This window comes from Ramularia collo-cygni (genome assembly GCF_900074925.1).
Source record: "Ramularia collo-cygni strain URUG2 genome assembly, contig: RCC_scaffold22, whole genome shotgun sequence".
Classification (NCBI taxonomy): Eukaryota; Fungi; Ascomycota; class Dothideomycetes; order Mycosphaerellales; family Mycosphaerellaceae; genus Ramularia; species Ramularia collo-cygni.
In genome coordinates this window covers 241,159-254,552 of record NW_019716276.1, presented here as the reverse complement: position 1 = coordinate 254,552, position 13,394 = coordinate 241,159, and the positions used below count along the sequence as shown (strand labels likewise).

The following is a 13,394-nucleotide window of genomic DNA, read 5'->3' as shown; positions in this document are numbered from 1 at the left end:
GTTTAAAAGGTATTAATGATCAAGTATTGGGAGCCAATATGCGAGTATGGTATTCGTCAGGGCACTAGACGGGACTTTGGTGAAAATGACCACCTAGGAACAACCACAGTGACAACTTCAGATGTAGATAGTCCAATAGTGAAATGGTGAGCGGCAGCACTGACACATATGGCTTACTGCCTGCACTCCCTTTGCCCCAGCATGCCTTCACGGACGCCCTACAGGACATCCATAGAGCTTTGATCGGTCTGTCATTGCCATTCACGCGCGAGCTAACTTGTACTCATTATCCACCTGCTCAAACACTTCAATAGATGGCTCACTTGTTGATCGACATCAAGTAGATTTGACAGGAGAGTAGACCGACAAGGGCATTGCAGGACAAGCATCCCTCTGACTACCAAATCACAGCCCGAACAGACGTAATGAGGTTGCGTATATCAGAAAGGATACGCAAGAGAAGTCGCTGCTCCCGATATTCTCGAACAAGGATAGCTCAGCATGCGACAGTGAGAACAGTAAAGGGAGGAGAATGAAAAAGCACATGTAAATCTTGTATTTAATACACTTCAATTGCTATAGCAAGACCTTTGCAGAAAGCTTTCCCTCGCGAAACCCTCAAAGCTTGACTCTCGGGTTCTCTCCCTTGAATAACACCGGGCTGTTAGGGTAAGGATCGATAATCTTCTTGTTGAGGGGGTTGAGCTCCGAGGCACGGTGGAACATATCCTCGTACACCTTGCCATCATAACGTCCCAGAGAGGAGTTGAGTTGGAAGTCAGGGAACTGCCACGCATCCACAAGTCTGATGGCGTGTGGGCGAATCTCCTCAAGGAGCTGCATCACAGCCTTGTTGCGGGCAAGTCTGATCTGTGCAACGGTCACGGCGGAAGATGTGAAGAACTCCGAAGGCTCCTGCTCAATGGTGTGGAGAGCATAGAGGCGGAAGAGCTTGTGCATGAGCATCAGAGTCTCTGGGTCGAGCTCGGAGTGAATTGATGGTGATTGCAAAGTCTCGTAGAAGTTCTTCACCACCAAGTACTGCGAGTGGGCGCGCGAGAGAGTGTAGAACTGAGGCAGGAGGCTGTTCCAGCTCTGCTTGAGTTCGTCACGCTGGCGAAGCGCCTCAAAGGTGAGGTAGGCGGATCTCCAAGCATACGCAGAGACAATGTCCTCATCCTTGCCGAGAATGTCAAACGCGGAACCAATGTCTTGACGCTTGTGGAAGTAGGTCAAGATCTCGGTGGTGTCGTTGCTTGCATCGTGGTTCTTCTTGACTGTGCGTGCTGCCTTGAGCAGGTAGCGGGCAACTTGCTGTGTCAACATGAAGTTGTCGCCCTCCCAAGTGACGGTGGGCAGGTAATCTGCGTACCAGTGGCCGACACCGCTGAACGCGCTGTATCCGTGACCACCCATGGCACGACGGCAGACCTCCAGACCTTCAGCCGCGATGGTCGAACACAGCGACTTCAAACCGCAAGAGGTTCCGTGCAAGTCAGCAAGCAGGTCAGAGCCGGACTGAGTCTCCTCTGGACCTGGCTCGCGAGTGGACTGATCGGCCTTGCTTGTGTTGGATTGAATCTTCCTCTGGTTGGCATCGTAGAGAGCCATCATACCCTTGCCGGTAARGTGCATGGCGAAGCAAGCCGCAAGGAGGGGGAGGATTCGGATCTGTACCATTGTGTAGTTGATCGTTTGGTTCTCACCCTTCTGGGTTGAAGGCGCATCACGGTCCTGGAACTGCCGACGCACAGCAAGATACCTGGTCGCGATGGTGACACCGCGAGCCAGAGTGCTGCCGGAAGCGAGGACAATGTTACTCCGCACCCAGGTGAGGGTACMGTAGATCAAAGACGGGCTGCTAGGCTGAAGGTACTTGCTTGTGTTTGGGTCGACTGCGGAGAAACGGGCCAACATGGCATCGTGGGGGATCTTGACCTTGTTGAACAAGAGGAATCCATTGTCCATGGTGTTGTAACCGAACTTTGGACCAATGTCTCCAGCGTAGACATTTGGCAGCAGCTGGTGGGTCTTCAAGTCTCTGATCGGGACGACGAATGGGTGAGGACCATATGGCTTGCCCTTGATGATCAGCTGAGCCATCACACATGCGTAATTTGCGGTCCGTCCAAGTGATCCAATCCACCACTTTGAAGCCGTCAGTGTTGGGCTGTGGATGATGAAGGTCTTGTCGTCGGGGTTCCAGATGGCAAGTGTYTCCAGTCCTCGGACATTGGAGCCGTGACCAAGCTCGGTCTGAGCATAACAGCCAATGTTCTCATCCTTCTGCGCGGGGACGAGGTATTTCTTGTGCTGCTCTGGCGTTCCCTGATCCCGCAGAGTCACCAGGTACATGCCCTCGTGCAGAGCATATGGCAAAGGCTCTGAGATGAGGTCGTTGGCGACCCGCTTCTCCTCGTCCGACCACTTGTTCTGCACAGCCAACTGTCGGTACTTCTTCGCTCGGGCCAGGGCGAGCTCGAACTTGTCCGTCCGTCCCAAGAAGTAGTCCTGGCTCTTGTCGAAGACCTTCTCTGCTTGGAGGATGTTCAACACTCGGCTCTTACGCTCGAGAGCCTCCTTTGTGAAGAGGAAAGTGCTCAATTGGTCGACGTTGACGTTGGACTTTGCACGCTCCTGGCTGAGCAGCTCGGTGCCTTGAGGGCCGGCTGGCTTAAGCGCCTTGACCCATTGCGGTGTTTCGGCCATGATGTGATGTGTGGTGTTGCAAGAGGAAGATGTTGATGTCTTGGAGGCAAAGCAAGACGGCACGCGCCAGCGAGACGGACAAAGATATAGTAGATACCTAGTTTAGATGACGACCTCGATTTGTTCTCTCACGCGGACGTGGTACGTCGATCAGTTGCACCTCGGCTGTTTTGCAGGCAAGATCCGATTTGCGGCCGTAGACTTACCTGGGCTTCACGTGCAATTCCACTTTGTATGGATGGACGGCGAGTATCGCTGCGTGAGAACTCAGAAATGGTCCGAGATATTCTACTTTCCTCGGACCTCGCTTTTTTTGATGCATGCTCGGAATGGGGATATGWCTGCCTGGACATGGGTCTGCATGCATGCATGCATGCGTCCATCCGTAGCTGGGATTGATGCCAGACAGCTCGCGCGGCATGTCGCATTCGCTTCTGCATTCGTCAAGCGAGCATTCCATTCCATTCCATTTCAGCCCGCAATGCTTCGTTTTATTCCCGGCGTGCACCCCTTCTCTGCATCTTCATTCGTTCCGAAGAAGCTGGCGGGCATGATCGATGAATTACACCAACAAGTGTGATGATCCTGATGAAGACGATGCGCGCAGGAAGCTCGCGGCGATGATATTTTCGTTGAACGCCGACTCCGCCATCTCAATCCCAACCCTGTCCCCTCTTTGTCCTCCTCGCTCCGTCAAGCGAGGACTCGACCGGCATCAATGAAGTTCCAGCGATCAACTCCCAGGCCCCCGCTAATGCTAATGCTAATGCTGATGCTGATGCTGCCCTGTCGCACGGGAGAGTCTTCTCATCCAGCTAAGTACTCTAAGGTAGGCCAAAGACGCCACTCGGAGAGGTACCACACTACAAGCCCCTCACCACCACAATTATGATGGTGATCCGAGCAGCACCACACTCGGCCCTTCTCTTGCTCATTTCCCTCGCACCCGGGTGAAAGACTGACCATAGATCTCTCCATCACTCTCACCACACGTCCTCACTCCATTTTCCACCAATCCCACGCACGGCATGCGAAAGTAGCCACCATGTCGAGCGACAAAATCAGCGCCGATCACCTGGAATTCACTCCAGTCCCCGAGCATGAAGCCCAGCTCACAGGCGCAATCGCCCTGGCCGGTCTCTTCAGCAACTGCGTCGAAGCGTTTGGCCTCATCCACCCACAGCATCGATTCGACAAGGAAGAGCAGCTCTTGCTCACCAGATTGGGCCTACAGCAGGCCCGACTGCTAATCTGGGGCTCTTGTTTGGGAATCTCCTCTCCACCAGCTTCCGTCACCAATCATGCTATCCCGAAGCATCCCTCAATGGTATACCCCGATCTCAAGGAGCCGACCTTCTTCGATCCCCGTGACGCTAGGCTAGACGAACCAGTCTTGCGGACGACAATCGAGAGCACCTTGAGCACTATTGTAGACCGTTCGGCTGGACATTCGCGCGAGGATATGATGGCCAAGTTTGGACTGAAGCCGCCCAAGAAATTTGTACCCCAGTACGCCAACACGTTGGACATGACTCGGCTCGAGTCGTTCAGAGAAAAGTACGAGTTACTCCGCGAAGTTGCCGAATCCTTTGCGCACATCAATACCAGAAGGACGAGATCGATTGTTCATCAGCCATGGATGATTGCAGACTGCAAGAAGTTCGCCAACTTCGTGTCTGCAACCCAAGAAAAGGTGGACTACTTGATTGAGCTCATGGGAGTGCAAGATCGCGTCAACCTCTCAATGAGGATGGATATCCGAGCCTTTGGCTGGCACTTTTCCGAAGACAGATCGATCATCTCGCAAGACGTGTCAAAGTTGAATCTCTTGCGACAGATTTGCACGCCGGACTATCCGGAATACCTCGTTGCGATACAGCAAGCATTGGACAACATCAGTCGTGAATCTCGAGAGAACAACGCTGCGGCCGTTCAACGACTTGTTGAAAAGACCGCTTTCGCGCCAGAACCGACGGTCATTCATGCGACTGTCAAGCACAAAGGGCGGCCAGGCCTTTTCAAGATGTTCAAGTCGTTTGGTAAGCCGCGGGGTGGAGTAAGCGTCAGCCGGCCTTCGACGCCGCCGCCCAAGGAGACTGGACCAGAGAGATCCAAGTCCGATGCAGGCCCTTCTGTGATTGGCAACGCAGGCTCTTCAGGGGTAGGAGATGGTGCTGCATTGGGACGCACCAGGTCCAAGAGTGTTCCAAGCGTTCCCGTACCAATTCTCGCCGATGATCTCATCTACAAGCTGGAGAAACTTGCCACGAATACGTCGACGATCGACGGACCTCAAGTCGGTCCTACAATCAGCCGGCACGATCAATATCACGGAATATCGAGGACCCCAACAAAGGATCTACACCAAGGAGACTATTGATGCATAGATTTTGATGTATGATCTGAGAAGGTCAGAATGACGTGAATCCGCTCATCAGACAGTTTCAACTCCATCTGTGTCACACCGCAGATTTTTGGTGCGAGCGTAACAGGATTTCCCTGACGCGGACTCAGTCAAGAAGGCTCTGACTGCGCTTCTGCCGGACTGCTGCCCGATACTCTGGCTCGCTCAGGACGGACATATGCAAGCCGCCGTTCACAACATCCCCAAGCCGCGCCCCAAAGATGCCCTTTCTCTTGGTCGCGGGAACGTTGCGAAGCTAGAATTATCTCGTCAGCAAGGTCTAGATGTTGATCCGGCCCGAAGCCAACTCACAAAGAGGAGAGCTGCACTCATCTGGTCGGTGTCAAGCATGTACTTCCAGGTTTGCTGGATGTTTTGCATTCTCTGCGACTTGGCACCACACAGCTTACCGATCAAGCTGAGAGCAAGCTGCATCCACGTTTCCACCGCCTTCACGGCTTGCAGTGAGATGACGTCGTCCAGAACCTCCATGCGTTGAAGTAGTGTCTCGGCTGCGCCAGCATATGCATCTGCCAGGACCAATTCCGAATGACCTTCAGCGACGAGTAAGCCGGCCACCAGGAGAGGATATGCATTCGTCTGGTCCGCCGAAAGCGGCTTCGCAAGAGGTCGTTGAGGCATACCACGCAATACCCTTGGATCCTCCGCCTGCCTGCCATCCATTTTGCCGTAAAGATCGAAGAACGTCGTCATGATTGGTTCAAAGCCATTGAGAGCACCCTTCATCACGTTGAGGAGCTGTCTCCTATAGTCGCTTAGTGCCTGCTGGTACTTGGGCAACGAGCACGCAGAGCAGGAACATTCGAAGCCGTAGTATCTGGTGCGAAGGAAGCAAGGTCAGCACATGGGTCTATCAAAGAGGAGCTGCGAAGAGGCTTCGAGAAATCTCTATGCTTTTCAGATTGGGACTCAGCGTACAGGCGGAGGATATTCGCCCGATGACGCTTGCTCAGACGGTCAAACATGGAGTTGTACGTGATGAAGATCTCCTCTCCACTGGCAATAGGCTTCAGCGCAACGACAGTCGCGGGATCAGATTCCGATCCGAATGCTGCGTTCGGCACACAGGCATGATTGATCAAGGAGACTTCGAAATACAACGCGGTATATCCATGGCCTCCAAAGACGTTTCCTGCATTGGGACATGTTCAGCAACTGGATGAATCATAACATGGATCGAATACGTACCCTTCCAAATCCGAAAGATCTTGTTGTACTGGCGTTTACCATCATGGAGGTCTAGAAAGCGTGCTTGGTCCGCTTTGGTGAGCTTGTTGAAGAGTTGCAACACCTCTGCCTCCTGAATAGCTGGGCCTTCTTTCTGGATCTTCATGGCTATGCGGTCTTTCATGATGGCGGTCCCGACGGAAATGGCTTTCGTCGCGAAGACGCCTCTGCCTTTGCCAGGCGACGTCTGGATAGCATACAGCTTGGCCATGGCGAGGAGGGCAAAGAAGGACAAGTTGTATGATGAACCGACAGCTTCGTACCAGCCATCGGTGTGATGTGTAGTTAGCAGGATGATGCTTCTCGCCATTGCCACTGCTTTGGTGGATCGGACATGGGTAGAATGCACGTACCCGCTCACCGAAACAAACATGAACGGAGAGCAATGCAAACGATACGATATGCATTCATGATTGTTGCCTGTAATGGTGACATGAAAACTCATGGAATCATGTCAATGTCAATGGGCTGTGCACATATTGCCCGACAGTCGTATCTCAGCTGCTCACCATGCTGCTCATACAGAGCCCGTCAAACTTTGATCCCTTCTACACGGCCGAAAGCCTTCTCATGGCATCATCACTTGTAGCTCAGCTGGTCATACACGTTCAGGTAGCCGCCCTTATCGGTAGTTGTTGGCATCTCGACTTCCGTGATGATGGCCTGTAACGCGAACAACCGCGAGGTCAGCGGTGTCGCTGAGCAGCAAAGAGACAGTATTGAAAGGTCGCTCACCTGATCCTTATCGGCAAATTCCCAATCCGCGCGACAAAACGGACATGACAAACGTGCTGTCTTCGCCTTGGCCCATTCCTGCAGGCATTCCTAGAAAGCGTGAGCCATTGCAGTGAGTAGAGCGTTGTCGGCGATTTAGAACTCACTGTGTGAATGTTGTTGCCACAGCTGGTACGGCACCACGTCACAGACTCTTCCCCAAACTCAGTGAAGCAGACGGGACAGTCGCCCTCGACGGCTTTACGCTTTCCGTCCTTTGGTTCGGCTTTAGCAACTTGTGCAGGAAGCGGGGGTGCTGCTGCGAAGAGTTCCTTCAGCTCGGAGGAGAGGAAAGCCTTTTGGTATTTGAGGTGCTCTGGCGCCTTCAATACGTGGTGCAGGACATAGATGACATGCTTGCACTGGGGCCTCTCGCCGATTTTCTTCATGAACAGGCCCGTTGCGCTGGGACACGTGCAAGTAGTCAGATGGCTGATGCGAACTGAATAGATGCTGCCCTTCGAGCCTGCCACCTGAAGGGTCTCGTAAGGACAATCCGTGTGATTGGCGTGGCAGTCATGCTCGACCCCGCGAAGGCGACTCAGGATGAACATCTTGTGCGTATTGGCTCTGTCAAGGTAGCCCTGGTACTCTTCAGAAGGCTCGGCGATGGACTTTGCCAGGCGTGTTTCCACTTCGCCGGGCGCTAGCTTCTCAATCGATTGCAACACCTCCCTAACACGGGTCTCTGCCTGTCCTTGCATCCAGTCATTGGTCTTCGACGAAGTTCCGCTGCCGCGAGTAACGGCGAAAATCTGTGGCTGCTTGCGCCAGCGAGTGCCCCATCTTTGATAGGTCAGCAACTATGTCTGAAGAAGACCGCGAAGGGCGTCAGCGACACTCGCTATGTGGACTTGACTCACGGAATCAGTGTGCCAACTGGTGGAGCTCCATATAGTTGCTGACCAGGGACTGAGGCAGACTTCTTGGCTCGCTTCTTTTTGGGCTTCTCCTGCAGCACATCGAGGTCGGCGTCATCCTCGTCTTTGACATCGCCGGGCTCAGTGAAACGGGCTCGCTTCTTGCTGGGCTTGTATTCGCTCGCGGCCTCCCCGTTGGTAGGCTGGAAGTTGCCAGAAGTGACGTCGGAATCTGTCTCCTGGACGTCTGGCGATGGCTCGTCCTTGACCGATACCCCCGTTGTGTTTTCTGGCTTGTCTTTGCTGTGGGATCCAGTGGCTTTCTTCCGGATCGGCAAGACCTGCGCTGCTTGCTCCTGTTCTGATTGAAACGTCTTGACTGTGGTGCGAGTGCGACCAGATCGCCTCAAGCCGTCGTTCTCCATCTTGTCAATAGTCGGGAACGAGATGTCAGTCAGTGCTTGATAAAGGCTGAAGCCGTGGACGTCCGTGGAAGTTGAAGCGAGTGTAGTTAGCAGAAGGGGAAGCAGTGAGCAAGAATTGACGCGATCTTGAATTAGGCATCAGGTTGGTAACCTCAGGCTTCCGTGCTCACGTCGATATTGCGGGCCCTGAATCCGCGCCTGCCTCAGATTTCGAAATGGCAGTTACGATCGTAGCGGTGCGAGCGCAACCATTCTCAACCCATGAACAGTTTCGAGAGGCCCTGGCATGAGAGTTGCTTATGCCCTTCGCGAGGCCTTGACTGGAATTGCAGAGCGAGGCTTGATCGTAAGGAGGCTCCATGCACTGGCGTGTCCGCAAGCAAAATTTCATGTCGAACTTCCACAATGCTAATCATGGCATGCGCTCCCGAGATTCCCTCCACCTGAACCTCAAGACCTAATCGCGAACAATGCGGAACGACGATCGTCCCATTCAGCACCGGCGACGACGTCTGCGGCAAATGATGACGAAGCTCTCGACCTACCTCTGTCAGAAGTGCTTATACTGAGTAGGTAGAGCACACCAAGACAACTCAAGCACATGAGATGGAGAGCTGTGACATGCACTCAAGCTTCTATCTTGGACTTGCACTACGCCATGTTGACAAATGGTAAGTGAATGTCATGGAGCCTTGCTTCACTGCGTGAGATCTGTATAATTTGATCATGAAGGTATTTTATCCAGACTATCCTCGTGCATAAATACTTCCTTCCAGATTGGTGTATTGAATGGCTACTGTGTGTGCAAAATACTTTTGTTGTAGCGATCATTTTTCGATCGTTCAGACCTCCTTCCCAAATTGGAAGGCGCTCTCGTGGCGCGGCCCTACACGGCAGGCAGACTCGCAGAATTTGACCTGGAAGAGTTTTCGACACGAACCTTTCCGAGTTCGCAACATCATTCAGCCCCACCCAAGATCTTTTCAGGTATCTCTAGCCTTCGAGCCATACACTACCGAAGATTAACAGTGCAGCGAGACCCCGTCTACTGCCGCCGCAGCAGCTACAAGCTTCTCGGCRAGTATCGATCATTCGGCACGGCTCATACAGATCTCGATCAGCCTCACCGCAAGGCTCATGAACGAACATGACGAAATTGCAAGACCTCGGCGACGGCCCGATGGTTCTTCACTCCCACGTATCTGTCGTCATGAGGAAAGACGCTAAAGAGCGGTGAGAGGAGGTGTATCATGTATGTATACCATGAAGATCTGCAAGTGACTTGGTACAACTCTCTTCGAGAGTGGGCGGGAACATGGCGCGCACAGCATCGACGAGGAGTGGCGATAGCAACAACCACCTSCCCACAGACTACAGATGGGCTCCGGACTCAGCCGACGTTCAGCGTCATGTGGCCGTCTTACATGCGCTGAATCTTGACACACGACTGACGCGCCAAAGAGCATAGCAGGGAGGCAGTGCTGCTTCTGTTGTGATATCGACAGCATCGTCAGGCACTATCATCTGCCGAGGCCACCAAGTTCGTCCATGGGCGTTTCACCATTGCATTAAAAACACATTCCAAGATACGATATGCGTCGCCATAAATTCGGCAGCTCACAGGCTTAGCCGCATGACAGCCRTCTCCATTGACGACTTGCCAGATCGGGGTTACGCTACAGCTGTAAGGTAAGGATGTCAAGCAAGCGCATCTGAGGCAATCGGGGCATGGATGGCGCGTTTGGATCGTGATTTGACATTGGATTTGTACGCCAGCATGRTCCATCCCGATGCCTAAAGTGTACGGACGGACCATCAACGGCGAAGAAAGAATGGAATGGCAGCTGGCGTAAAGCACCAACGTTTGGTGATTTCGCATCATCGAGTGAGGTACAATCGAGGCTGATCTCTATTTCAACTGCAGCGCGATTGGAATAGCCGCGACATGCTTCAGCAGATGCCAGACCGCATCATGTGCACTGTACCATCACAATCAGGAAAATCCATGGCCATGGAGCTGTGAGCAGCAGAAACCCTCTTATCGGGGTCGGTCTTGACAAACTACCCTACGCTGTCGTCACGATCAAGACGGATTGTCGTGGATGTCGACAACCTGCATCGGGGTGTGGGGAAAACGCAGAGGACGGCTTTCTCGCGTCTGGCCRGGCCTGGAGCCGCCACCAAGAATTGCGTCTTTAGTGAGACGCGGTACACTGCGCACCGATCTCATTGCGCACCCGCTGTGCCATGAGCAAGTGTTTGCTGTAAAGATCACTGGAAGCACTTGAGGCCGCTCCATGCCGTGATACAGTACCAAGCGGTTGCCAGAAAGACGCCCACGGCAATGTTTGCCTCCGCACCCTGGCAATCCTTGGACGTACCCTTTTAGCGTGGGGTGGTTCGCTCGCATCCCGGCATGCTGAGCAGGCCGCCGATAAATCCCGGGTCGAAGGTATCGCGAAGAGGCCTGCCTTGGTTGAGATGGCCACCTTTCGTTCAGCGCTCGACAGGTGAAGGTCATCAAAATACTTGGCAGGCTGCTTTGAACGCCTCGTTGTATCAATCTGATTTTGAGTGAACCCGCGTCAACGTTGAAGTCGACCCACAGAGCTGTTTTACTCCGCACGGGAGGCCACGTTTTTCAGCAAGGGCGGCTCGCGCGCCATGGTGAGGTGCGATTTAGCGGCGACGGTAACTGGCCCGAACCGTGTGGTCTGCTAGGGCACCCCTCACGCATGAACCCCGCCGGACTCTCTCGCTTTGTGCATGCTCACATCGCCTACGAAACGGGCGGAATGTGAAGATGCTTGCCGGGCAACTCATTGCTCATGCATAAGCGCACTTGTTGGGAGGTCGAGCCGCGATGTTGCGAGCCTCTGGACGGCAAATTGATGAGCGTCAAATGACGAGCTGATTCGTCGTTGACCACAGTGATCAACCGCACCCTCAGATTGTCGACTTACCAAATGGAGCAGTCTGTCCTGATTGGCAAGCGCCGCACAAGCAATARTAATAACGCAGAGGATGCAGATGCAGACTTTTGTCAGCCGCAGGGCGTTGAAACAATTCTTTCGCGTATGCCTGCCGTCGAATTTTTGCTTGGCTTCTCAAGCGAGGCAGCCGTTTTCCGTGCGCTGGTAAGTCAGTGCATGGAGCTGATGGCGTTGATCGCATGAGCGCAATCGTTCCATCGACAGGTTATAGCAACAAGGCAAGCTTCCATCACACATCAACACGTACTCAGATAAAGCTCTGCGTCTTTGTCCGGGTAGCATCGGAGGACACGCCGAGCTCTTTCCAACATAAAAGTACCCGGACGACTAGCTTGGGCCCTTGCTCACCCACCCACGCTACTTCATGCATCTGCACTCATTTGTCCGAGTCTGCGTGATCGTCCGCCCAAGCCAATTCGTGTGCACGAGGCAGCTCCAGAGGCCCCACCTGCATGCTTTGATTGGCCATCAGGGTCATCGTGCCTGAGACGCTTGCTTGCGAGCCTCACCCAACAACTCACGCCTTGCTCCTCTCCAATTTTCCTTGGTCAATATATACGTACCTCCTCCACCTGATTACTTTTCTCCTCTGCCTACAATTTCTATTGCACCATAGCATGCCATAAATGCAACACCATCAAACATCCGCACCCAATCTTGTCTAACGCCATTTCCATCATTCCCTCGACATCGCGCCACCAGACGTCCGTGCGTGTGCGTATGATTCACAACCAACTGAAATACTTTTACATCTTCGAGACCACTCTTCAGACTCACCACCATCTGGCAACATCTTCTCTTGATATCATCGCCGTCTGACCTTGGCCACTCAGTCTCTGCATTGACCGAGACAACACCTTCTTGGGTCACCGTAGCTATCATGGACTGCTTTCAAGACTGCTGCCTTTTCTGTGACCGCGACTCCCCCGACGGCCCGTACTGCTCCCAGCACTGCAGAATGGCCGATATGGAAAAGTCCAGCATATCCAACTCAAGCTCGCCGACTTCTCCATCGGCATTTCGAACAGAATTGAAGCGGGACGCCCGTTACCAGCTGTCACCGGCACTCAACTTCAACCAAGAACGAACGCCGGGTTACGATGCTCCTGCCGCCACTGATTCGAAGCGACCACGCTCTTCGTACTTTATGTGGTCCACACCAGCCCAGCAACATGAGCATATCTCATCAGAGGAACGCTCTCTATCCCCGTCCTCGTCCAGGACGTCATTATCATCAACGACCAGCGCGTCGAGTCTGAACTCCCGCAGTGGATTTCTTCCTCAGACCAAAAAGGAACTTCAGGACTATTACAGCCTTTTCGACCAAGCCCGGGCAGCCAAACGAAGGTCGAGCACAAGGTAATCGTCATGCCGACGTTACCGTTGCTCACCCCTCTCTTCTCTTGTGGATGGATCCTCTTTACACCACTCTTGTTTCCATAAACGACAGGGAACACTTTTCATCACGCCATCATGGATTCGGCAGGAATGGAGTCTTGCATCACGGCCTGTACTACTAAAAGCATACGAATGGAAAATTCGAAACGAATGTATCTGAATGAGAGAATATTTGATCAAGTTGGCGTTTGGGAAATGGCCGGCGGGCCAGATGCATCACGGAAAGGCGAACTGTATCCGGTGTGTTGGAAGCATGGGTTTCTCACTGCTCTCGCTTGTGCTTTTTCTTGTTTGTCCGCAACTATGGAGGATACCCTTGCTTGCAGGTTCGATTGCGCAATGAGCGCGAATGTTTCAAGGCTGTGGAGCTTTAGCCTCCCACAGAGACGAGGATTGTGCATGCGGCAGTTTCAGCGCATTGTACTACAAGGCCTCAATGGACACTGAACCAGTCGGTGCTAGGCATGTTTGCTTAGATCAAGGCAATCTGTCTGCGAGACGAGAAATACTAGTCCCTCAATCCAAGAACCTTTGATACCGATCATAGTGCTCCAAAATTTCTCAATCGTCAATCACACTCCGG

At 53.1% G+C, this 13,394-nt stretch overlaps 5 protein-coding genes; 2 read left to right on the top strand and 3 right to left on the bottom strand.

The window, feature by feature from the left end:
* Nucleotides 1–618: 618 nt before the first annotated feature.
* RCC_10421 (probable acyl-coenzyme A oxidase 1) lies at nt 619–2,709 on the bottom strand (the record flags this gene model as incomplete). Its single annotated transcript, XM_023775650.1, has 1 exon — nt 619–2,709. The coding sequence occupies one exon, from the start codon at nt 2,707–2,709 to the stop codon at nt 619–621; it is 2,091 nt and encodes a 696-aa protein (XP_023631418.1).
* A 1,045-nt stretch (nt 2,710–3,754) lies between these two features.
* On the top strand, nt 3,755–5,089 carry RCC_10420 (uncharacterized protein; the record flags this gene model as incomplete). Its single annotated transcript, XM_023775649.1, has 1 exon — nt 3,755–5,089. The coding sequence occupies one exon, from the start codon at nt 3,755–3,757 to the stop codon at nt 5,087–5,089; it is 1,335 nt and encodes a 444-aa protein (XP_023631417.1).
* A 130-nt stretch (nt 5,090–5,219) lies between these two features.
* On the bottom strand, nt 5,220–6,671 carry RCC_10419 (uncharacterized protein; the record flags this gene model as incomplete). XM_023775648.1 has 4 exons in its annotated part: nt 5,220–5,369; nt 5,426–5,951; nt 6,053–6,266; nt 6,323–6,671. 4 exons carry the CDS (start codon nt 6,669–6,671, stop codon nt 5,220–5,222), a joined length of 1,239 nt encoding a protein of 412 aa, XP_023631416.1.
* Nucleotides 6,672–6,940: 269 nt separating this feature from the next.
* On the bottom strand, nt 6,941–8,420 carry RCC_10418 (uncharacterized protein; the record flags this gene model as incomplete). XM_023775647.1 has 4 exons in its annotated part: nt 6,941–7,024; nt 7,097–7,186; nt 7,243–7,921; nt 7,999–8,420. The coding sequence occupies 4 exons, from the start codon at nt 8,418–8,420 to the stop codon at nt 6,941–6,943; spliced, it is 1,275 nt and encodes a 424-aa protein (XP_023631415.1).
* Nucleotides 8,421–12,293: 3,873 nt separating this feature from the next.
* On the top strand, nt 12,294–12,776 carry RCC_10417 (uncharacterized protein; the record flags this gene model as incomplete). The annotated part of the gene is made up of 1 exon (XM_023775646.1): nt 12,294–12,776. One exon carries the CDS (start codon nt 12,294–12,296, stop codon nt 12,774–12,776), a length of 483 nt encoding a protein of 160 aa, XP_023631414.1.
* Nucleotides 12,777–13,394: the final 618 nt, after the last annotated feature.